At 37.6% G+C, this 26,437-nt stretch overlaps 1 protein-coding gene across 2 annotated transcripts in view; it reads right to left on the bottom strand.

Annotated features, from left to right (window-relative positions):
• Positions 1-24,180, bottom strand: part of ABCD3 (ATP binding cassette subfamily D member 3) — an 83,111-nt gene extending 58,931 nt beyond the window's left edge. For both annotated transcript variants that reach the window (XM_082614621.1, XM_082614622.1), the window contains exon 1: positions 23,997-24,180. In XM_082614621.1, coding sequence (XP_082470747.1) covers positions 23,997-24,106 — 110 coding nt within the window. In that variant the 5' untranslated portion in view covers positions 24,107-24,180. The remainder of the gene's footprint in view (positions 1-23,996) is intronic.
• Positions 24,181-26,437: the final 2,257 nt, after the last annotated feature.

The raw sequence follows: 26,437 nt of genomic DNA, 5'->3' as shown, positions 1-26,437 counted from the left end.
TGTAATTTTTTCATACACACACAAATACACTTATTTTACAAATTCTCCCATGGAGATGCAGAGTCTGTTTTTCCATCCTTGAATCAAGGCTTGGCCGTGACATTAGCAATTGACACAAGGAAGGGCTTGAAAAACGTTTGTGCATTGGCTCACTCTCTTGCTGCTGGGAATCTTTTCCCAGCCACGTGAGCAATCCCAGGTTAGCTGCCTAAAGGATGGGAGACCATGTGTCATTTCTATGTTACAAATGAAAATACTGGCTTGGGGGACTTCACTGGCAGCACAGTGGTTAAGAATCCGCCTGCCAATGCAAGGGACATGGGTTCGAGCCCTGGTCTGGGAAGATCCCACATGCTGCGGAGCAACTAAGCCCGTGTGCCACAACTACTGAGCCTGCACTTTAGAGCCCCTGAGTCACAACTACTGAGCCCGCTCACCACAATTACTGAAGCCCACGTGCCTAGAGCCCATGCTCCGCAACAAGAGAAGCCACCGCAATGAGAAGCCCGCACACCGCAACCAAGAGTAGCCCCCGCTCACTGCAACTAGAGAAAGACCCAACGCAGCCAAAAATAAATAAATTAATTTAAAAAAAAAAAAAACTGTAGTAGATGTAGTAGATGTTTGAATGCTTCTTGACCATGTCACTTTTATAATTTACCTGTCTTTTCAGTACCACATGCACTTGATAATGTATCTTTTCTGTGTGCCTTTGTTTCATACTCTAGCAACCAAGTTGTTTTTATATATCTTATCCTGGTACTGCGATTCTCTTTCCTTGCCTTTGCCCATGCCTGGATGTTGGGCAAGGCAATGAAAAGGATTGATGCAGGAGTGCCGTCGTATTTTGGAAAGTGTGCTGATTTATTGAGTGAGAAGAAGATAGATGAGCAGCCAGTCAGTACCACGCCCAAGGTTCACGCTACTCAAAGTAGTTAATCTAGCACTTGAACGCAGGTCTGACTATTAACCCAGGCTTCCCCCCAAAACAATATAATAACCAGGCTTGGCTTCTTTTTATACACACTACCATAGCACCCTATGCTTCTATATAACATTAATCACATTTTAAATCTCTTGTTTAACATATATTTCCTCCCAGTATATTAGTTCCATGAGATCAGGAGCTATTGCAGGTTGGCTTCTCCAAAGTAGAGGTGAGGTGGTGTTTGGAGTACAAAATGTTTATTAGAGATCAGTATCTGTGAGAGGAAGGCAAAGAAAGAAAGTTTGGGCAGAACTCAAACTGTGATATAGGCCAACAAAATTTCAGCCAACCAAGTGGGAAGCCCTGAATCAAATACTGTCCATCATAGTGCTCTGTGATGGGATGAAATGGTCAGGTCTTTAAACCTTTTTCTAGCTCAGCATGCAAATGTATGCTGCTCCAGGGAGATCATGACCTTGAGGGAGGTAGCTCTGCAGGTAAGGCAGACCCTAGAGATGTGTGCAGAAGGGGCTACCTGGTAATCCGCACTCCTCATGGCTGGACAATGAGCCCTTCTTTGAAGGGGAATCTGGGTAGCATATCTCCTTGTCTACTACAGGGGTCATATATTACCCAACCCTATAGGTTCAATACCTAGTTGAGCCACAGCAATCTGTACAGCAATCAGTGAACGTTTTCAGTAATAGGATACCACATCACTGAATAACGCTAGAAAGGCAAACAACTATTGATACAATTCGGTAGATGCTATCATTTTTAAAGTGCTTAGGTTTATTACTGTTTCTAGTTTCAATTATACTGCAGGATTGTTCATCTGTTTTTAAATTTCCATGAGACCGCAAAACTGTTTCACAGAATGCCTTTTATATATATGTTCAAGCATGCACAGTTAATTATGAGCCCCTTTTATAAATAAGGCTTTCTAAATTCCTCTTTTTAAAGAATTCTTTAATGTTTCCTCAATTTTGAAGATACCAGCTATATAAATACATATAAATTACTTAGGATAAATTAGAGCAGTATACTATATTTATGAGCTAAATCCATTAAAATAAAAGTATTCAACATGTTTGAAATATATTATCAATATGCACACAAAATGGCGAGGTGTCTATAATATCTAGAATAATCACTAAATATCAGTTATCTTGCTACATTTCAGGGTATAACCAACTGAAGTTATTTTTAAATCTAATTTTGTGACTATGTGAATGATGACCTTAAACCAATCTATTATACCAATATCAATGTCATGTTCAGTCAGGAGCTGCTCATCTATCTTCTTCTCACTCAATAAATCAGCACACTTTCCAAAATACGACGGCACTCCTGCATCAATCCTTTTCATTGCCTTGCCCAACATCCAGGCATGGGCAAAGGCAAGGAAAAGAGAATCGCAGTACCAGGATAAGATATATAAAAACAACTTGGTTGCTAGAGTATGAAACAAAGGCACACAGAAAAGATACATTATCAAGTGCATGTGGTACTGAAAAGACAGGTAAATTATAAAAGTGACATGGTCAAGAAGCATTCAAACATCTACTAATTGCTTACTACATGCTAGGCACTATTCTAGATCAGCATTTCTCAAACCTCGTGGTCTCAGGATCCCCAAGAACTTTTATATATTTGTGTTACACGGATATTTATCATATGAAATTTCAACCTCATAAATTTAAAAAATACTTATTTACTCATTTAAAGACAACAAACACATTACATGTTAAATAAATTTTTTATAAAAACAGCTATATTTTCTCAAACAAAACAATTTAGTAAGAAAAGTGGCATTGTTTTTACATTTTGGCAAATCTCCTTTATGTCTGGCTCAACAGACGACAAATGGATTCTCATATCTGAGTCTGTATTTGTTCTATCTACTGCAATTCAGATAGGTAGTTGTAAAACAGGAGTATTCTAATAACTGTGGATATTCTTCTGTGATACTATAATGCTGTAATGCAGTCTGATAATTATATCAATGAACTTGTACTCTGATACAATAAAATTCACTGGTCTATATTATATTACACTTAAAAAAATAAATTTATTTTATTTATTTATTTTTGGCTCTGTTGGGTCTTCGTTGCTGTTCACGGGCTTTCTCTAATTGCGGTGAGCAGGGGCTACTCTTCGTTCTGGTGTGCAGGCTTCTCATTGTGGTGGCTTCTCTGGTTGCGGAGCACGGGCTCTAGGCACACGGGTTTCAGTAGTTGCAGCATATGGGCTCAGCAGTTGTGGCTCGCGGGCTTAGTTGCTCTGCAGCATGTGGGATCTTCCCAGACCAGGGATGGAACCCGTGTCCCCTGAATTGGCAGACGGATTCTCAACCACTGTGCCACCAGGGAAGCCCCTATATTACACTTTCAGTGGCTCTTTTAACCCACTCAAAATTTTCTAAGATCATGCATTAGTCATTTGGAAAATGCTGGTTCACTGAGTTATATAGTAGGCCATCCAAATGTAATACATTTTATTATACAATTTTTTTTAATTATATTTGTTAACATTACCACCAATCTCATCAGAAAGGTCTTAAGCACTGGGAAGCTAGCAAGCTCATGGTAACAGACAAGATTTCCAAATTCTAATTTTCACTTGAAAACTTAAACTGTAACATTAGCAACAAACACTGCCAGCTGTTTTTCCTTGAAGGCATTACAAGAAAATGTCTGCAACATTCAAGGCTGAATAACCAGAGTTATTCAGTCTTTCTTTCAAGTAAAAATGATGTTCCACCAAAAAAACAACAAAAAAAAGGTGGCTAGTTCAGTTCACAACTCAAACAACTGCACAGTGCTTTCCCTCAAGACAACCTCTGTACTTGATATGTTACGAGAAGTGCTTTTGCAAATTTCTCGTTTTTCTTTGGCAAAGACATTACAAAAAAGAAAAGACAAGATCAGTAACCAGCTATAAAAAGTATAGGAAGGTTTCATCCAAGAAATGTAAAGTCAGGTTAACATTTGAGAAAACAATGTAATTCATCATATTAACAGTCTAAAGAAGAATAAACATATGATCACATCAATAGATACAGAAAAGGCCTATAAAACCCAACACCTACTCATCCTAAGAACTCTCATCAAACTAGAAATAAAAGGAACTTCCTCAGTCTGATAAAGGACATCACCAAACACCTACAACTATCATCATACCAATTAACAAAAGACCGAGTCTCTGTAAGATCTGGGACATTACAAAGATGCCAACACTCACCACTTTTATTCAGTATTGTTACTGAAGGACACAGTGCAATAAAGTAAGCAGAACAAACAAAAGGCACATAGAATGAAAACGAAGAAGTAAAACTATCTTTATTGCAGACTCTATAAACACTATATAGAAAAGCCTAAGGAATCTACAAAAAAGCTAAGTGAGTTCAACTGGTTTCCAGGATACAACATCTATATATAAATACCAATTTTATTTCTACATATGAGTGAAGAACAATTGGAAATTGAAATTTTAAACATACCATTTATAAAAGCATCAAAAATATTAAATACTTAGGGCTAAAATTAAAAAGAAAAAAAAAGCCGTGCAAGACTTGCATGCTGAAAACTACAACACATTGCAAAGAAATGTTCAAAGAAGACTAGATAGAGAGATATATATCATGGTCATGGATCAGAAGACTCAATATTATTAAAGTGTCAATTCTTTCCAAATTGATTTAGAAATACAATGAAATCCCAATCAAAATCGTACCAGACTTTTCTATAGAGAATAACAAGTTGAATCTAAAATCCGTATGTAAATGCAAAGGACATAGAACAATCAATAAATTTTTACAAAGAAGAACAAAGTTGGAGGAATTGCACCTGATTTCAAGGCATATCATAAAGCTATACTAATCAAGAGTTTGATACTGGAGTATAAACAGAGACCAAAGAAACAGAAAAGTCCAAAGTAGACCTCCACATATAAGGTCAATTGATTTAAGACAAAAGTGCCATGGCAACTCAATGAGGAAAGGATAATCTTTTAACAAATGGTACTGGATCAACTGGACAGACATATGCAAAAAAATCAAAAGGAACCTCAGATGTTATTGCACACCATATACAAAAATTAACCTGTAGTGAAACAGAGACCTAAATGTAAGAGCTAAAACTACAAAATTTCTAGAAGAAAACAGAAGATCTCAGTAATCTTGAGTTAAAGACTTGTTAAATAGAACCAAGTACAAACTACACACAGAAAAAAAAATCAATAAACTAGAATTCATCAAAATTCTAAATGTCTGTTTCTCAAAATATACTACTAAGAAAATTAAGACAAGCCACCAACTGGGAGAAAATATATGCAAAATACATACCCAAGAAAAAACTTGTATTCAGAATACATAACAGACTCTTACAATCAAATAAGGTGGCAATTCATTTAAAGATTTAAACAGACACTTTGTCAAAGAAAATGTATGGATGGAAAATAAACACAGGAAACATGCTCCAAATCATTAGTTCATAGGGAAATTCAAATTAAAACCACAGTGAGAAACCACTATACACATCCACTAGAATGGCTAAGATTAAAAAGACTGATCATAGCAAGTGTTATCAAGGATGTGGAGCAACTGGAATTTTCTTATACTGCTGATGGGAATATAAAATGGTACAATCACTTTGGAAAACAGTTTCTTAAAAAGTTAAACATACACCTACCATACAAGCCAGCCATTCCACTACTAAGTATTTGCTCAAGGAAAATAAAAGCATATTTCCATATATAAACCTTACACAAATATTCATAGCTGCTTTATTTTTAATAGCCAAAACCTGGAAACATCCAAATGTTCATCAACAAGTGAATGGATTTTAAAAATTGTAGTTATTTCCATAAAATGTACTCAACAATTAAAAAAAAAAACTATTGATGCACACAACATGGATGAATCTCAAAATCATTGTGCCGACTAAAAGTAGCTAGACAAAAATGTACACAGTGTAGATCCCACTTACATGAAATTCTAGAGCAGTCAAATCTAATCTACAGTTATAGAAAGCAGGTCAGTGGTCGCTTCAGGCTGGTGCAAGGGAGAAGACTGACTACAACGGGGCATGAGGGATCTTTGGAGTGATGGAAATGTTTGCTATCTTGATGGGACTGATGGTTTCACGGGTGCTTACATGTCAAAACTCATTAAGTTGTGTATTTTAAACATAAGCAGTTTCTTGTACATCAGTAAAGCTTCAATAAAGCTATAAAAGAAAAAGATGACCAAAACCTAGGGGAGACTTTTTCCTAAGAACACGATAGAAAAGTACATTTTGTTTGTTCTTTATTGTTGGAGGGGTGAGGGAGAAGGAGATGGAGTTAACTATTCCTTAATAATGCCAACAAAATATGTAAAACTAATAAGCAGAAACTTCCCCCAACAAACTATGAGACTAGGAAAAAGAAACTGACAAAAATTAAAAGAGAAGTTTTCAGATAACTTTCAGACTAAGTAAAAAAAAAGAAAACAATTCTGAAAACTTTGATCAGAGTTTAGTTACCCAGAACAATAACTGTGACCCTAAAATTTCTCACTTAGTTCATTTTTCTAGGCCAGTGTTTCCTGGACTCCAGATAATATATGAACCTCTCCTGAAGGGAAAAAAATTCTTACAGACCCCAGCATTGACTTAATTTGGTGCTTCCTTAAATATGTATAAGCGGGCTTCCTTAGTGGTGCAGTGGTTAGGAATCCACCTGCCAATGCAGAAGTCACGGGTTCAAGCCCTGGTCCGGGAGGATCCCACATGCCACAGAGCAGCTAAGCCTGTGCGCCACACTACTGAGCCTGCACTCTACAGCCCATGAGACACAATTGCTGAAGCCCGGGCGCCGCAACTACTGAAGCCCATGCACCTAGAGCCCATGCTCCACAATGGGAGAGGCCACCGCAATGGGAAGCCCACGCACCGCAACGGAGAGTAGCCCCCACTTGCCTCAACTAGGGGGGGCCCGCACACAGCGACGAACACCCAACACAGCCAAAAATAAATAAATAATTTTTTAAAAAATGTATAAGCATAAAATTAAGTTAATTGACCCTTAACATGAGAGTTAGGAGCACTGACCCTCACTGCAGTTGAAAATTCACCTATAACTATACAGTAGGCCCTCTGTATCCGAGGTTCCAGATCCTTGGATTCAACCAACCATGGATCATGTAGTATGGAAGTACATATGTAGTGAAAAAAATCCACACATAAGTGGACCCTCGCAGTTCGAAAACATGTTGTTCAAGGGTCAACTGTATACATTCCTTTTGTTTACAGCTCTTCTACAACCACAAAATAAAATTTATCACTTAAAAACTTGCAAAAATTTTAAAGCCAATAAAAATGGAATCAACATTCATTTAAAGTGATAGATGAGATAACATTGCTACAACTAATCACCAGTGCTGGGGTAAAAGAGTAGAAGGAATTATTTATGTGTTATATGTTCCAGTTAATAGCCAAGATTTTTAAATAATCTTCATTATTTTTCTTTTGTAAACAATGAACTGGCCTTAAATCACTGCTTCAGTAATGTTGATGGGATAATCAATTTATTAGTATACCCCAAAACAAAATTCTAAAAATTAAAATACTCAGTGAAAATGTCATAGAACTTACTGCTAATAATACTACTAATAATAAGTGTTACAAATTGGTATTTATAGAGACAAATGGAGATCCGTGCAATGTAACTGCTCACAAAAATATAATTTGCATATATATATAAAACATACATATACATATATACACACATATCCACCCACAATACATATACATACACACACCCACAACGGGCCACATGATCAGTCAGCTCTCCCATCACTTTTCTCTCTTCAAGCTACCATGAAATACCTTATTCAGAGTACACCATGACATCTTATGAGGCATTCACTTGGTGTAAACACATAATCTACATGTTAGCCCTACGTTCTTTTATCAGTTGGTGACAAAGTAATACACTACTCAATTGCTCTACGTCTTTTTCATGATTTCAAACCAAAGCTTCATTATAAGATTTCAGTTACTTAGAAATTCTATGAAAACACCTTTCACCTATAATTATCACTACAAAAGAAAAAGTTAATAGCAAAATAATTCAGTATGAATACTAAGGTTGAAGATGATTTTCTTAGTTTTACATTACTACCCTTCAGCCTGATATAGGTTCTAATGCAGCAGATTTGTCTACCATACATGTGGTCTCTTTCGATGATCACTTAAGCAACAATTCAAACACAAATACGGGCACAAAAATCTGCAATACTATGGTAGTCATTCAGATGATCCAGAATGTGCTTATACTAATTTATTTATAATTTATCACCAAGATGAAAACACAAAGTTAGAAAATTCTCATAGACTTTAGGACCCTGAAGAATGAATCATTAGATCCATTATCTCTAGGCCCTAGAGATACTACTTTAGAACACCTCGGTCAAAACCATGATATCAGCTATCACCCATTCTCTAATGACTCCCCAAATCCCTAGCTCCCTCATCTTTCCTAAGCTCCTGACTTTAAATAAGGTATCTGTACCTGGATCTACTGAAATCATTTTAAACTCAACATGCATTCTATGTCTGAACTTACCTTTCCACCCCAAATCTACCCTTCCACCTTCTCATTCTGAGCTGGGCCCTAACTCAGTGAATGTACCTTCTTCTATCCAATCACCCAAGCCACAAACTTGGGAATTATTCTTAGATATTCTCCCTTTCTCATACTCTCCCTATCCAATCTCTCTCCATGCTCTCCTTTTCCTCTATTGCAACGACTTCAGTTCAGGCTATCAAAATTTCTCATGTAAACTAACAATTTTCTCACCTGCTTTCTAAGTAGGTTCCTTATCATTTCTACTGTCCCCCAATTCACTTCCTTAGCCATATCAAATATAGCTGTGTGTGTGTGAGTATGTGTTTGTGTGTGTGGGCACACATGCACACGCACACAACCAAGGTCAATCAGGGCCCAGAAATGATGAAGACCTGAACAAAGGTGGTGGCTATGGAAATGGAAAGATGAAAGAAAATTGCTAGAAATAACAGGGTGAGGGAATAGATAAGAGCTAAGACCTAACTGAATATGGAAACGAGAGGAGAAGACGAGCAAAGACTTAAAGAACTATGTAAAGATACAGGAGGTATTAGAAACCTTCGGCTCCAAACTTATGCCCTGAAAGGCAAAGATCATTTTTCCTCAGGTCTCACAAACAGTTTGCACCCTAAGCGACCCGAGGACAGTCATTCCATTTACCATAATAAAGTAGAAGCATTCAGGGAAATAATCATTGGACTCATTATAAATGTGTTAAATTTCAGGTTCCAATAAGATAACTATATGGAATTGTCCAGAAGATTTTTTTTTTAAGTTTAGATTTGAAGTTCAAGAGTGGAGATGTTGATTTGACAGGAATTAACATGACAATACCGTGAATATACAATGATATAACTCCTTTGGGAAACAAAAATATGAAATCTGAAATGCGAGTCTTGCACCTGTTTATTAAGCTACTGTACTAAAAATTTTAGTATGTGCTCTTAAGAAACTTGGTTTAAGTTGTTCCCTGACTGATACTGTTCCCAGGTACTTTAACAAGTAAACTTTCCTCTTAAAATGAAAGTATGTTTACTATAAGCCTCAAAATTATTCCTACAAGTAATTTTAAATAAAATGTCTAGACCATAATCAAAAATAACCAAGCACACAGGAAACTACACTCCATAACCAAGAACCAGTAGAAATTACAGAAAACAGGAGCAGACCCAAAAAGATTTCAGATGTTGGAATTTCCAAACATACCCTATAAAACAAGGCAGACTATATTTCAAGAAATAAATAGATAAAATAAAACAAAGATATCTACCAAGATAAGGAAATAATCAAAAGCTACACAGACTTAAGAAAACCAAATGGAATTCTTAAAAATAAAAATAAAATTAAAATTAAATATTTAATCAATAGGTTTAATAGATTTCACATAGCTGAAGAGAAAATTAATAATCTAGCAGCTAAGTCAGAATTGACTATACAGAGTATAGCAAGGAGAAAACAAAAAGACAGCAAACAAAGAAATAAGAGACAGTGGTTACAATAAGACTATCTTAGTTGGTGTCCAGGAAAAAGAAAGAAAGAAAACAAGGCATAGGTAATGGCTGAGAATATTCCAAAATGGAAGAAAGACACCAATCCACCAAAATTAAAAGGCCCAGTGAATTCTAAGCAAGACAGATAAAAAATAAATCCACACCTAACCAAATCATAGTGAGCTTCAGAAAACCAAAGACAAACATAAATCCTTAAAAGCCTCTACGGGAGCAAAAAAGAATAATTACCTTCAAGGCAGCAACAGTTACAAACTAACAGTTGACTTCTCAACATTAATAATGGAAACCAGAATATAGTGGCATCAAATCTTCAATGTACAAAAAGAAAATTACTGCCAATCTAGAATTAAACATTCAGGAAAAAAGACACTTACATGAATGAAGGCAAATAAAGACATTCCCTGGCAACATGGAGAGGGTTCATCATCAGCAGACTTGTACTAAAGAAATTTATAAAGGACATATTATGGGGGAGAGGAGGGTTGATCTCAGTTGAAAGGTATAGATTGCAAGAAGGAATGGAAAGCAAAGAATGTGGTAAATATATAACTAACTCTAAGTAAATATTATATAAAACAATAATAATAATGTCTTATAGTACTAAAAAAACCCCCACAACAAATGCATCTAAATAAGGAGGAAAAGTTAATGGGGTCACTGCTCTGAAGTCCTTTTACTGCCTGGGAGAATGATGAAGTATTTCTTATTGATTAATATTTAGACTTGAAAAGGTAAACAGATGGCAAAATTTCTAGGGTAACCAGTAAAATTAAAAAAAACATTATATAGAGGATAACTTCCAAACAACTAAAAGAGGTAAAAATAAAATGAGGAAAAAAATCAATACTCTAACCACAAAGCAATTATGCTGGTAATTAACAGCAAAAAGAAAAATACAAGAAAAATTCCCAAATGTTTTGAAATTCTAGTATACTAAATACTGCGACAAATTCCTAAAAAGGAGGAATCTTTTTTCCCACCCTTGAATCTGGGCCAGGCTTGTGACTTGCTCTAGCCAACAGAATGGGTAGAAGCCTTTCTGCTTTCACCCTGGCTTCTTGGAATGCTGACCTGAGACCACCATGTGAGGAACTGGTACAGCCTACTGAATGATATAGTCACTTAGATGAAAATCAAGGCATCCAGCCACCAGCCAGCACCAACTACCAGATATGAACCTTCCAGTGTAGCCAATCCTCTACTGGGTTCCTCATAAGGGAACCCAAACAAAACAAGCAAAGGAACTACCCAGCCATCCATAGAAATAAGGGGGGAAAATAACTGTTGGGGTGGTTTGTTACACAACAATAGGTAACTGACATAAATAAAGAGATTCGCTTTGGTTTGTGAAAAGTCATGGGTCAAAGGAATTTTTAAAATATTTGAAACGAATGATATACATATCAAATGATATGTTTACAACATAAGAGTTTACGTATCAAAAAAACTGTGGGATGCAACTAAACAGTGCTTAGAGAGCTTAAATAACCTTAAACGAATACATTAGAAAAGACTGAAAATTCATCATCTATGTGAACATTAGAAAAAGAACAAAATTAACTGAAGTATAAAGAATAAAAGAATACAGATAAAAGCAAATAAAATGAAATAAAAGACACTCAACAGAGGTAAGCAAAACTGAAAGTCAGATTTTTAAAAAAATTGACACGTTACAAACTCATGGCAAGATTGATCAACAAAAAAGGGCACTATAACCAATTTTAGAAATTAATCTATAAATTAGATGAAATCCTCATCAAAATCCCAACTTGCTGATTCTAAAATTTAAATAGAAATAAAACCAATGCAAGAGTTGATAACTGAGGCACATTTCATATTTTTATAAGATTCACTGCATTCATAAAGGTTCCTCCAAAGCATCTATAACAGAGCATTAACTACTTATTTACAAGTAGTGAATCATTAGGTTCATAATGACACTTAAGAAGAATTCATTGGTCACCTCCAGAGAATAACAAGAAACTGATGTATAATGAAGAAGCAAATATCCATCCTGCCTTTCCTAACTGAACTGTACCACTGGGGAACCAAACAGATGAAGAAAACTTCCTTTTTACAGAAGCATTCCACCTTATAAATGAAGTAATAACCGAATTCAAATATCACCATTTTGTAAGACCTAATAAACTCATCGTTCTAGGTATCAAACATCAGTGGCTGCTCAAATCACAAAAAGAAACCACCAGACATTATATACCTCATGACAGAGAGTATACCACATCAACACCTAGGAAGCATTCTTGTCCAAAAAATAAAAACAAAATCTAAACTTGATCAAGCTTTTAGATCCAACTAGCAATTTACAGGAAATACAGAGAATGAAGAAAAATTATACAACTGGCATAATCCAAATTACAGAATATGTATAGGTGAAAACACCTGGTTGCTTCAACAAATAAACTATAACAAAGGGGAAAGAGAAATGGCATGCAGACTCATAGATTAAGAGAGACTTGAACAAAAAATCCTACAAACACATCTGAATTATAGTGCTCAGGAGCGCACCTTTGGGTGATAAAATTATAAAGAAATGCCACAATGTAATTACTATAGAAGTCAGGATAGTACAGGGAAGGGGCTGTGACTGGGAAGGGGCATGTGGCTTCTGGGTGGATGGCAAAGATATTTCTTGACCTGGGTGGCAGTTACAAAAAAAGTCATTAATTTATATATGTGTTTTATGCACTTTTCTATATTTGCTGTATAATATACAATAAAAATGTTTTTAAAATCTTAAGAGTATTTCACCATGACTATATTTTAAAATTAATATACAATAAAATTGTTAATCTAACAATTAACATAACTTTGAATTTAACATAAGTCTTTTTCTTAGCCCCTGAATGATTCTTGACTGTTCTTTTGAATCTGAAACCGAGTTCCCTCACTGAGTTTATGATTACTCTCTCTATCCAATTCTTTATTGCCTTTTTTGTCCCCTCTGACCTCAATCCTGTGCTAACTGAAGACTAATCAACCAGAGTCAGATGACGAAAACTGCTATTGTCGATAACATCGTTAATGTACTAAAATTGCTATTATATATATCATCATTAACATACAAACCCAGGTTGTTTCTCCAGGACAAGATGAGCTAATGGACCCCCAAGCCACGGACCACCTGGTCTGAGCCTCATAAACCAGAACATTCCAACTCCCGAAACTATGATGAAGAAATGTCACAAGATGATGATTAGTCCCAGCCTTTGTTTTTCCCCTTTAAAAAAAAAAAAATCCCTAACTCAAAGACCAAGATGGAGTGGATCTGAAGCTTGTCTCTCACTTTCTTGCTTGGTGCCGTGCAATAAACCCTTACTTTGCTGAAAACACCTGCTGTCAAGAGTTTGGCTTTCTGTCCATGGGCGCATGAGGCCTTGCTTGGTTACAAATCTATCTGAAGGATCTGATAAAAATGTTTTATTCTGTCTTTTACCCTCCACCTGGCTAATTCAAACGTAAGAACTCTTATAATCAGGTACCATTTTTACCTTTCTGATTACTCATCGATAAAATAAAGATAAACAACTATCTCAAAAGACTGTTGTGAGGAATAAATGTAAAATATTTAGAACCTATAATATGGCAAGTGCTCAATAAATAGTTAATAGTAAGGTTACCAGCTTCATGTCTTTGCAGTCCCTTCTTCTCAAATCATAACTCCACTAACACCATGCCTTGCTCATGCTATTTTCTCTACCTAGAATGTCTTTTACGCCTTATCTCTTAAGATCAGGCACAAAAGTGAAACCTCCCCAGGTAACAACCAAAACAATCAAACATTCCCAATTCAGCGCTCCCTCCCACAGGATTATTATTAGACCACAGGTCTAGTCATACTGACTTGTACAACTTTTCTATGTATTTGTGTTTCCACAAGACAGGGGTTAGAAATAATGTTCATCAATTTGGTATCTCAATGCCTAGCTTAGAGACATACAAGAAGCATTCAATAGAATGTACTGGATAAACATTGTATTTCCTTCCACATTGAAATTTTCTTCAATGAAGTAAGGGGAAGTAGCTATTTTGTTGAACCAGTGATAAAATACAGAGAGAAATGCATTCACTCATCAATAGTTAAATTGGAAATTATCTGATACTTTCGTTAAAAATGGGATCATTTCATTGATTCTGTCCTACACTTGCCTCCCCCAGTGCCTCCACTGCTTTACTAAACAACACATCTTGGGCATTACTGCAGGGGAAAGAAAATGAATACCATAGTTGAAAACACCTTAAATCTAATTTCCTGATGCAACAAAATTGTATCACAGGTAAATGGAGAATAATATTTTAAATAAAATATACCAGGAGTTTCTTTTCTTAACTAGAAATTTGGTGTGAAATGTCCAGACACAGGATTCTCTCTTTTAATGGTCTGTGGGTTTCTTAACAGCAAAAATCTTGCCTGATTTAATTTTTAATCTTCCCAAGTGCCCAATACAAAACTAAAATGAAATGGGCTGTCTTCTCTCACTACAGGATCCATCTAGGAAACAGACCTACTCTCATTCACTACTGTGTGTCCTCAGCACCTAGCACTAAATGTTGAATGAAGGTACAGACTTGTATCATACCTCCCAACTCTCGAGAATAGGACCTTTTTTTCATCTCTATAAACCCAGCATCTGACACGTAGCAGGCACGAGATGTTTTATGAGTTAGTGCATGATCTTTGGGTCCCTTTCTTTGAGTGGTTCATTGATTCCCATGCCACCCTACTTCCTCCAGTCCTTGTTCTGGAATGAGGAAAAGATCTGATTCTACCTCAACTTAAGTTAACTTAAGTTAACCTCTAAGATATAATGAAGAAAGAATGACAGTAACACTGAATATGGAGTCAGAAGATTGAGTTTGATGTAAATTACCATGAAGCATTTTTATAAGCAAATTAAAAACATGCATAGTAAAAAGGAAATGTAACAATATGCCAATACCATATTAATCAAAGCTAAGATGCATCAGCTGTAAATTGCATCCTAATTTCAGAGAAGCTGAAATGTAAAAAAGTCCTACTCACTAAAGTATGATAAATTTATAGGACCATACTTTTTCCTTCTGAGGAGACACTATGTGTCTTGTTGCTTACTTCATAGGTTTATGAAAGTGTAAATGTTTTAAATAGCGACATGTAGTGACCTACAGACACAGTATGCTGATTAAATAACCAAATTATGATTTACCTAGAGAAGCTGCCTCATTCCACACAGTACATTTATTTTTAATGCCAACAGATAACTACTGGTACTAAATTAATGCCAGTAACTTCTTCAGCAGAGAGTAAATCATACAACCCATGTTTATGTCTATTATTATGGTACCATTACAGTGGTATGTGAGATTGTTGCGTCTATTCACAGATTCCAAATTAGCTGAATGCTTTGATGAGCTTTATTTTCAATTTTATACTTTATTAATTTAATTGCAATCATTCAGGACTGCTAATTAGCCAAACAACAAATGCATGTTTTTTTTTAAAAACACAAAACCATCAGTTATCCAGACCATTTTATCCTAATGCTTATGGAAGGCTATATTCTTAAAAGAGATGCCTAAAACAAAAGTTATTTCTTCATAAAAAGAATGTTATGATAAAAGCCATATTCTTAAGCAAGGGCCTTATGTCTAATTTTTTGTAGAAATGACTACAAATGTCATTTATAAACAACTCTAACATTCTGTAAAAAAATCACTCCAAAAAAAATAACAATAGGGAAATACAGTACCCATTTTGCATAAAATTTAATTTGCCATATATAACTCTAAAGAAAATTATAAAGAGCGCCTATCTTTCTTCTTCATAACTCCAGTTTAGGGAATTCCCTGGGAGTCCAATGGTTAGGACTCCACGCTTCCACTGCAGTGGGCATGGGCTCAATCCCTGGTCAGAGAACTAAGATCCTGCAAGCTGCGTGGTGAGGCCAATAAAATAATAATAATAATAATTCCAGTTTATATTTTATTGCAACAGATTAGAAGGTGGTGATATTCATCATCCATGACCGAAAAAGGAAGACCATTCCCCACTGACTCCACAGCAGAAACATCGCAGAGGAGGAAGGATTCTGACTGGCCCAGTATGGATCAAACGCCTAGCCCTACTGTCCGAGTGCAAAATATCACCAGAAGGAAAGGTGTGAAAAGGTACCAGGTAAGTTAAAGATGAGAACCAATACAACCCCCAAAAGGTATCATTTAAAAGAAAGGCTATAGTGACATAAATACATTGTTCTATACTTAGTCCTGTCCAATAACTTATTGACAAAATATACAGAAAGGATACTAATTAAATGTGCAGGATCTACTGTATAGCACAGGGAACTCTACTCAATGTCTGAGGTGACCTAAATGGGAAGGAAATCCAAAAAAGAGGGGATATATGTATATGCATAGCTGATTCGCTTTGCTGTACAATAGAAACTAACACAACATTGCAAAGCAACTATACTCCAATAAATTTTTTTTAAATGTGCATGATGAAAAAAATATTTAGGAGAAAGTGATGTGCCCAAAGATAAGTTGTAAATACCCACACCCAGGTTTAAAAAAAAAAAAATCAAACACAGCAAGCTAAGAAGGGGAAAGGAAGGGAAAACAATTGTGCAAGCTAAAATATGAGTGAAGAATACTGACTGTCACAAAAATGAATGTAACCTCACCTATTTTAACAAAAGTTTTGGATTTACAAAGCAGGTAACAGCCCACTCCACTCTGTCAGTTAGACCACACTTAGAATAATGAATTCAGTTTCACACCTCCCTTTAAGGGGTGGAGAAATAGAGTATCATATTCAGGAAGCAACAACTGAAAAAAAAAAAACAGAGGACTGAAACCATGTCACATAAAAGTAACTTAAATACTTTCCAACTCTGAATGAGTCTATCAATTCGAAAGGTTTCTTTAGGGAGATTTTCGTGGGCACATTTGAGGAAATTTTTATGAAGGCTCAATAGTTACTGAGTACATAACAATGGGATGTTTTGCTGTCCTTTGGTAAGCACAGGGAAAGCTAAAGCTATCTTCTTTTTACTGACCTTTGTTCCAGCTACTGAGTTAGGACATTTTCTCATTTAATCCTCACAACTACTGATTAAGTAAATACTATTACCCTGTTCTACAGATGAGAAAACTGAGGCTCAAAGAGGCTGAGTAAATTGACCAAGATCACAGGTCTAGCAGATGGTTGAATAAAAACCTGAACCCATATCTAACACCAAAGACCATGTTTTATACTATGCTGAGTGCCTCCATAATAAAGACAGGTTTCTGCATATAAAAATATGCATTCTTGGAAATTAAAATAATCCTGAAACATTATTTTACATCTCTAAAGTAGTTCCCCCTCCAAAAAAATTCAAACATCCCTTAATGATGATTAGAGAATTAAATTAGCACCCATTCATAGTATTCTATGGCACAATTCTTAAAAAGTAATATGTGGAATTTGTGTAGCTCCAGAATGTTTATGTTTTCCTTTTCCACAAGCACTAAAGAAAGCTTATAACCTTCATTCATTAATCCTAATTCTGGCAATTTATTCCAAGGAAATAACTCAGCAGAAACAGAAATGTTCACTCACAAACACACATAGTATTATCTGTAAAAATTACAGAAGCAATCTAGATACCAAATATTTAAGGGTAAAATAAATTATGATATAGTCACACAAAGGAGTATGTATGTATTTCTTTTAAAATATAGTAATGAGGTTCATGTAGAAACACAGGAATGATGTCTATGCTTTAAATGAAAATAGCAAACCATGTATATAACTGTGTAAAAATATATGCATATAAATAATAAAAGGTAATAAAAATAAAACAATATGTGTGTTATGGTGATGACATGCATGATTTTTTAATAGATCTTTATTGGAGTATAACTGCTTCACAATACTGTGTTAGTGTCTGTTGTACACCAAAGTACATGATTTTTAATTTCTTAATATTGTCTTTAGTGTTTCTACTCTATTGTTAAGTGTCAAAAGCAGGTCATAAAATAATGATACTATTTTTATAAATTTCTAAGACTTGCTTTACCCATGCATATAGAAGGGGCCTGGCTCCTAAAGAGCTCATAATATACTTCAGGAGACAACATTTACATTTGTAGCAAGAAAAAAATTGTTATTTAAACAAACAGTAACCACAGCTCTAAGAAAAATGGGAGGGAACACAATGAGGATGTATGGGGAAAGAGAATTCCAGGCAGGGAAATAGCAACTGCAAAAGCCCTAAAATGGAATGCCTGGCCAATGATGCTAATGTGCCCAAAGCTGAGAAGTTTAATTATAATAATTAAACAGTCAGTACCCAGTTACCCCCAGCATTCCACAGACAGCTGCACAGTTCTGAGAACATGACCTGCATCAGTTGTTTCTGTATAGAGCTGCTTTTCCTGGCAAATCCTTTAAGGCCTTCTTTACCTATAGCTGCTTAAGCATCTCCTTTTTATTCTGAGGATCCATTTGGTGATGAACCCTACAACATCCACTCATGGTTCATCCTAAGAGTCTCATTCAACTCCAGCCCCTCACCTGACACACGCCTGTACTTTGCAGAACATTCAGTGAGCCCGTGAAACTGAGAAAAGTGAAGCCAGCCCCTTCTAAAGCTTGATATGAAAGGAGCAGATCTCAAGAAGGAAAGCTGAATTCAGTATGCAGGAAAGCTGTAGGGAGGTTAGTGGGGAGAGAGAGAGTACAGGGAGTAGAAGCTAGAGATATGGAAACATCCAAGGGGTACAGAAAAGACCCAGCAACAGGCCACAGGGCTGAGTCTCAGGGGAAAATAGCTAACAAATTTCCAACAGTGGGAATGTACAAGAAACTTATAAATGTCATTGTTTAGGTTCTAATACGTCCCCTCTCCGGTCCCGGTTACTGTACTCAGTAGATTTAGATGGCGTGGACTTGAAATAAAGCACCTTTGTGTTTAAAAAAAAGAAACTTGTAAATAAAAGAACTTCTCCATTTTAAGCTGTTCCCTATGTTGCAATATAATCCCTGCCACTACTCCCAAATTTTCAGTAAAGCTCTACTACAAATACCTGCTTTGTGACTGATGCTTTGGAGGAATCAAGGCAGATACCAAAATGACAGGCTCAAGAGACAACATACAAGTGGGATCTAAAATAGAGCAGAAGCATAGAAGTAAGGCATGACTAAGAGAAACAAAAGCTCCCTGAAACTCTCCAAAAATATTTGGTTATTCCTACCATCTATAGATTGGGGATTTGAAAAAGGACGAAGGAGGACCCCATAAGCTGGTGGACATGGCTACACTCTGATGGCTAACAACTAGATCATACCCAGTCAAACAATTAATAGATGAAAAGAGAAAAGTACCTAAATACATGGTTCATAAGATTAAAAAGGGGTTGTTTAAAATTACTTCATGGAAAAGGTGACCTTGATGTAACCCTTAAAGGATAAGAGTTGAACAACAGAGGATACAGGAAGAGATAGATATTCCAGGTATGGCTAATATCATGAATAAGGCTCCAAAGCCAGGAATGAGTGTGGCCTGTTCAGAAAACAGTGCAGGGCTTCCCTGGTGGCGCAGTGGTTGAGAGTCTGCCTGCCGATGCAGGGGACACGGGTTCGTGCCCCTATCCCGGAGGATCCCACATGCCGCGCAGGGGCTGGGCCCGCGAGCCATGGCCGCGGAGCCTGTGTGTCTGGAGCCTGTGCTCCGCAACGGGAGAGGCCACAGCAGTGAGAGGCCCACGTACAGCAAAAAAAAAAAAAAAAAAAAAAAAAAAAAAAAAAAAGAAAACAGTGCAGAAACTGGCCTATTTGGAACAGAGAGTAGTCACTGGCAGGCAATGGAATAAAAGATTAGCCAGGTAAGGTGAGACCAGATAAAGGAAGGTTCTGAAATCCAGGAAGAGAAATCTGAACTTTGACAAGCATTCATGGGAAGAGAAAGAAAACTGCTTTGTTCTGTTTTTGTTCTTTGTTTGGTTTTATTAAGATCATAAAATAGTTTGGCAATGTAGACTGGTCTCTTCCCTGCCTTCTAATACTGGCCCACTGATTTCCTACCCCCAGTTCCTGTTATATAATCTCAGGTACACAACTATCACTTCTCTGAAGATAATGCCTTTACTCATGTTTGAAGTAGTACCCCATCTCCAACTGCCTGTCAGACAATTACCCTTAAAAATTCTTCAACTATTCTACATCATTTGTCCACCCTATAAATACTTACTGAATGTTTATCCTATGACATGTGCAAACTAGGAATTTAAAGATGACTCAGTCCATGCCCTCCAGAAACTCACAGTCTGATGCAGGTAGAAGCCAAGAAAATAAACTACCATACAGAGTGGTAACTTGAGTAGGGGAATGCTTAGAGCAGCCTGAGAGCAGAGGACAACAACATCAGTTTGGAGATAAGGAAAAGACACGAAAGTGCTAACTGAACTGAGTCTTGAAGGAAAATAAACATCAGAGGGTGGGAAAAAGTGGTGGGGATGACAGTGATTACAATAAGAGGGCAACGGCTGGGCAGAGCCTCTCCTACTCAGAGTGTGTTAATTCCATATGGCTGGCTGACTAGAAGTAGCAAAGGACCAGATCATGAACATCATTCACTCATTCTAAGAATTTTGTAGTTTAGAATAGCTCAAAGATTTTAATGAAGAAATAACATGATTATATTTGTGTTTGGACTGAAAGAGTACCACCAAGCTTCTTCCTCCCATAAAAGGCAACAAAAATCTGATAAAGGCTGCTACTGACATTCAATTTATCTCCAGTTATTCATTCCTACCCTCTTTCTAGGCTTAGCTCACAGCCTTCATAAAACCTTCCCTAACACTTCCCAAACACATTAATCTCTTCTTTCTCAAAATTTTTAATATGACTGTCTGTACACTGCATTGTCATCATCTTACATTTTTAACTAATTCACACTTAAAGATGTCATATATTTCTTTAATGTATGTGTAACACACACACACACACACACACACACACACACACCTCTCCAACCCATAGCACCTAGTAATACAACATTCTGAAACAGATACTTCCTTTGAACTGAAATACATGGTCTCCTTTATCCATGAGTAAAAAGATTCCACTATTCCCCATATAAATAATAAACAAAATAAGATGTACGATTAAGCAAAACTAGGGTGAAAAAGGTTAGTATGGTGGTCATGTAGAATGAATACAAGAGAACTTTCTGGGGAGATGAAAATGTTCTAATTTATGAAAGGGATGTGTTATACTATTGTATCCATTTACTTTAAAAATGTACAAGATGTGTACAGTTCAATATATATAAATTTTACCTAAAAATCTGTAAAAATAAGGGGTGGGGAGCAAGGAGCTATAAGAAACAAGAATGGTAAAATGTTAATGGTACTTCTTGTGTGAAGTGTATAGGAGGTCCATTATATTATTCTGCTTACTTTGAATATGTGTAAAATTTTCCATAATAAAAAGTAAATTTCACCCAGTCAAATCATTTGTAACTAAAAACTTACTCAGAACATTAAATTACTCATTCTCCCAATGTCTGGAATAAAATGACACTGTAACTTTTAAAGTGATTTTATTATCTTTATTAACTATCTGGTTCTAAGGAATATCTTCTAAGACAAATCTACTGTCAATAGCATAGACAAATAAAGGTCAAGCAGTCACAGGTTCCTTAATTAGGCACTAGATAGTAAAATTAATTAGCCCTGTTACCAAAGCTACCCGAAAAGCCAGTAAAATATAAAGTTAGAATTTTCTGATCTTCAAACTATGATGCCAAAGATAGCAGCTGAAAGATATCCAAATGATTATGGAAGTATATTATCTACAAAGATAGATTTGACACCATTCTTAATGGTTTTATAGTAATTCAACCATTTTACCTCAGTAATTTAAACATGCTTATCTGCTCATAATTTGCATTCTCCTCCCACAAACTAATGTGTAAAATAAAGATTTTCCTCACTACTGCCAGTGCAAAAGATTAACAACAATCTTTTGTTCAGTAAATTAACAGCTGCATAATTTAATCCCCCCAAAAGTTTACACAGTTTCTCAAAAAGAGGTTTGTAAAGCATTTTACATAATAATGAATAAACACTTAAATTATTTAATAAAACTGATTGCATTATACCATCTTGCTATTATTGCTACTATTTCCCATTAGATTATGTTTAAAATTTCCCTCGCTCAATAATCTATGGCCTTAAAAAAAAAAAAAAAAATAATAATAATAATCTATGGCCTTATTAATCAGTAACTACTTTAGCTGTGACTGGAAGGGACTTGAAAAGAGCTTCTGGGTTGCTGATAATATTTTTATCTGGGTGCAGATGAGGGTGATGATTACATGAGTGAGTTCTACTTGTGAAAACTCTTCAAGCTCTACACTTATGTGTATTTTTCTACAAGTATGTAATACTCCAATAAAACAAAGTTTTTAATTAAAAACATCATAAAAGCAAGCCAGAGCTGTTAGGGCTGTCCTCAAATCCCCCTCTCCCATACTAAAACACCTGTTCTATGCACTAAAACACTTCTCTGCAAAAATGTCATTCAAAGTTATTTTATAGCATTCAGCATTTTCTATTGGCATATTCCCAGATAACAAATAACTTCCATTTGCAACTGGGAGATCAGAAAGCACACAATCTAACAGAAAATTTTGTTTATATTTTCCAGAATAAATCATTTTAAAAGCAAACTGAAGAGAGGAAAAGTGAATAGGTACTGTACTGTCCTGACAAAGAAGCAAATCATTTTCAACTTTGTTAAGCAGATTTAGGAAGGAAAAGAAAGACCGCTGCTCCAGACTAATAAGATAAAGAAGCCAGGGGAAGGTTAGTAAGAACTTCATGGGAAGGAAGGCCACTTGTCAGTGTTTTAGTCCAAAATCTACTACTAATAAGATATATTAGGCAAATCAGAACAGAAGGCAACAGTACCTGCCCAAAGAAATGAAGTAAAATGGATGAAAGCACTATGCTAAGATTTAATATGAAATATCCAATAGTAGCAAGAATGCTTTGGAAGTAGCCTTTTCTCACTCATTTGCTGAATGAAAGTGACTCCCAGCAAATAAAAAATGTCTTGTAACGCCACAACAGTAACTCAATTCTCTCTCTTCCTTCTCTAATCTTATAATCTCCCAAAGTTAAATTTAAACATTAAAATTCTCGAGGGAGAAGCAGCGGCATATCATCAAAAGGGATCTGGACCCTTATCTAGAACACACTTTCACGTTCCACCTGCGAGTCAGGGAAAACGAACCTTGCCCTCCAAATACCTCGGAACCGATTCAGCTTTTCCGATGAAATGCTAGGGCGTTCACTGGCCAACTCGAAGGGGACACCACTTTAGAAAGCAACTTTGCCAAATGGACCCAGGATAGTTCACACGAACCATCCTCGAGACTTTCACCAGCAACTACTAAGGAATCGTGCCAAATCTCACTCATCCAATGACTTAGACAACAGCCGCCAGCCTGGTGAGTCCAATCCCCATCCTCAAATCACACATACACGTCCACAAAGCAAATCCACGGTCTGTCAGGAGATGAGATGGCAAAACAAAAATACACCCATAAAGTTGATGCAAAAAGGAGGTGGTGGTGTTGATGCAAAAAAGGGGAGGACATCAGGGGCGACGGCCTCGGGGCAGAGGCACGGGTTTGCTAGCGGGCGCAGGAAAAAGATTCGCACACCCGGGGGCAGAGTGAGCAGCCGGAGGCCGGCGGAGCGCAGGGAGCACGGGGGACGCCCGCGCCGCGGGGACACCGGACATCCTGACATTGGAGCCTGGCAGCGGCCGCAGCCGGCCACCTCTCCACTTGACCCCGCGGGGCAAAGGGACTCGTCCGCCGGACGAAGAAGAAGAGAACGCGGGGAGCTCACGTTCGGGCCCGGGAAGGCGGCGCGGCCACGGGCCTTCTTACCCGTGCAGGCCGAGGGCGCGGCGTCGCTTATGGAGCAGGCAAAGCAGCAGGAACGCGGCCCCCGCCAGCGAGGAGTTTCGCACGGTCAGGTACTTGCTGAAGGCCGCCATGGCACAGCCTGTGCTAGCGAGACGCGGACAGGCACGGGGACGCGGCGGCGACTACCGTACTGCAGGAAGCGCGGGGGAGACTGGGAGGAGAGGAGCGCGCGGGGGGCGGGCAGTGCCGGCCGCGCAGGACCGCCCCCTGGCGCGCGCCGCCGCACCGGCCGCGCGCCGGAGCCCACCTCGGCCTTTAGCTCGTGGGGAACGCGCGCGGGCGCCGCGGAGGCCGGAAAGGTCCCGGGACGCGCTCTGCGCACGCGTGGACCCTCGCAGGGTCTCCGAGAACGCGGGCTCGGAAACGGCCCTGGGCCTCCCTCTGCTGCTCCTGGCTACTGCTGGGTCAGTGTGTCGCCACTGGCTCACCCCTACCCCCCACCTCCGCGCGCACACACGCGCAGGCTTTCACACGAACTGGAAAAGCGGGCCTGGCCTGCGCCGGGGGATTGGTGGGACCTGCCACTCCACCTCCAGTATGGGCCGTTACCACCCTCTTAAAGGAGCCAGGAAGAAGGGAAACGGCCCCGTCACAGAGCATTTACACAAAACTGAGGGCACAGTAATCCTTTAGATGAAAACAGCTGTGGGGAACTCTCCGAGGTGTACGGAAATGTGGAAAGAATGACTACAAATCAAAAACCTTTTGCCAAGGCGGTGTTTTCTAAACCATCGATTATAATCTCTAGGGGATTGTGTTATCGGTTTGATAGATGGAGACCACCACTTTTTTTTTAATGAAATCTAGAAGAATAGAACACAATAGAACAATCTCAGAGTGCATTACATGTAAAGGAGTTGTTTTGAGAAATTTTTATACCAGTCTTTTATATCTATGTGTCCCGAGGGGTGATACAAAATGTATTTCTTGGGCTTCCCTGGTGGCGCAGTGGTTGAGAGTCCTCCTGCCGACGCAGGGGACACGGGTTCGTGTCCCGGTCCGGAAAGATCCCACATGCTGCGGAGCGGCTGGGCCCGTGAGCCATGGGCGCTGAGCCTGCGCGTCCGGAGCCTGTGCTGCGCAACGGGAGAGGCCACAGCAGTGAGAGGCCCGCGTACAGAAAAAAAAAAAAAAAAAAAAAATGTATTTCTTAATGTGGATCTGATCAAACAAAAAGTTTGAGAAACACTGTTCTTTGCAGAGGGACATTCAGACATAACAAGAGTGCATTGTATTAATGCTGGCCTTACTCTCAGAATCAGAAGGGCATTACAGATTACAGCATTCTTCTGTCAGGCCCTATGATACAGAATTTCTTATCCTTAGCATTTAGACTCGGGTATGTACAGTGACTAGCAAGTCCCTGTCTTTAGTTGAGGAAACGAGAAAAAAGCAAGTGTGTCAGTCAGAAAATAAGTACATAAAACCTTGCATAATACACATATTAAAGTAGCCCACTTTAAAGTAGCCCACAAAACAGTGGTTTCCTAGGTGTTTTCTCAATATAAATTGGTAGTTGCCTAATAAAGATTACAAGAGTCACTCAGTAAGACAAGAGGGAAAGTTACTAATTCACTAATAAATTGCATAGTACTGTGAAAGTGTTAGGGACCTTGGGAGAAAGTGACTGTATCATCTTGGAGTTTGTAGCACTGAAGGAAGGGCATGCAAGGTTAGTCCAAAACATGTCTAATTAGTAAACAGATTATATTTCAAAGAAAAGATATATTTAAGAAGTAGACTATAGTTCAGAGGAAAGATAAGAATGACTCATTGGGCAAGATATTCTAAAAGATACCCTTCTTCAAGGAGCATGAGTGATTCTTAAAAAATGAAATTAGTTAATAATGAGCTCAAATAATTTTAGTTCTTCATAAGCCCATCATATAAAGACCACCAGGGACAAACCTGTAACCCAACAAAGTTAGGTTTATTAACTTGCTGCAGCAAAGGAAACCACACAGCAGAGGAAGCAGAGGAATTGTGGGTATGTCTCCAAAAAAGGGAGGAAATGGGGATCATTATGGTATCAGGGGAAGGGAAGAGTTTAGGTAGATTCTAAATAAAACAGTAGTTAATAGGCTCAGAGCAAATCAGATCTGTATGTAAAGGGGTTAATATCAGACCTGGCTTGAGAAGCAGACTAGTGGTTCTATTTTCTTGAAAGATAAATTTAAGATTAATGTAGAGTATTGTGTCCAAACCCCCCGCACTGAAAATTGAAGCCAATTCTCTAAATCAAAGTGACCTGGAGGGTATAAATCCCCCAGGCAAGAAAGGAGTGTTCTGCTCACTAATATGAGTCCCAAACAATGAAGTTTCTGTCAACCTAGGATTTTAGAGAAGGTTCCTTAGCACTGTGTCCTTTGATAATTAACCAAAACAATTTTTTGGATTTATAC

This window comes from Mesoplodon mirus, assembly GCF_964341445.2.
Source record: "Mesoplodon mirus genome assembly, chromosome: 3".
Taxonomy (NCBI): domain Eukaryota; kingdom Metazoa; phylum Chordata; class Mammalia; order Artiodactyla; family Ziphiidae; genus Mesoplodon; species Mesoplodon mirus.
The sequence above is the reverse complement of the archived record's forward strand: the minus strand, read 5'-3'. Positions and strand labels throughout refer to the sequence as shown.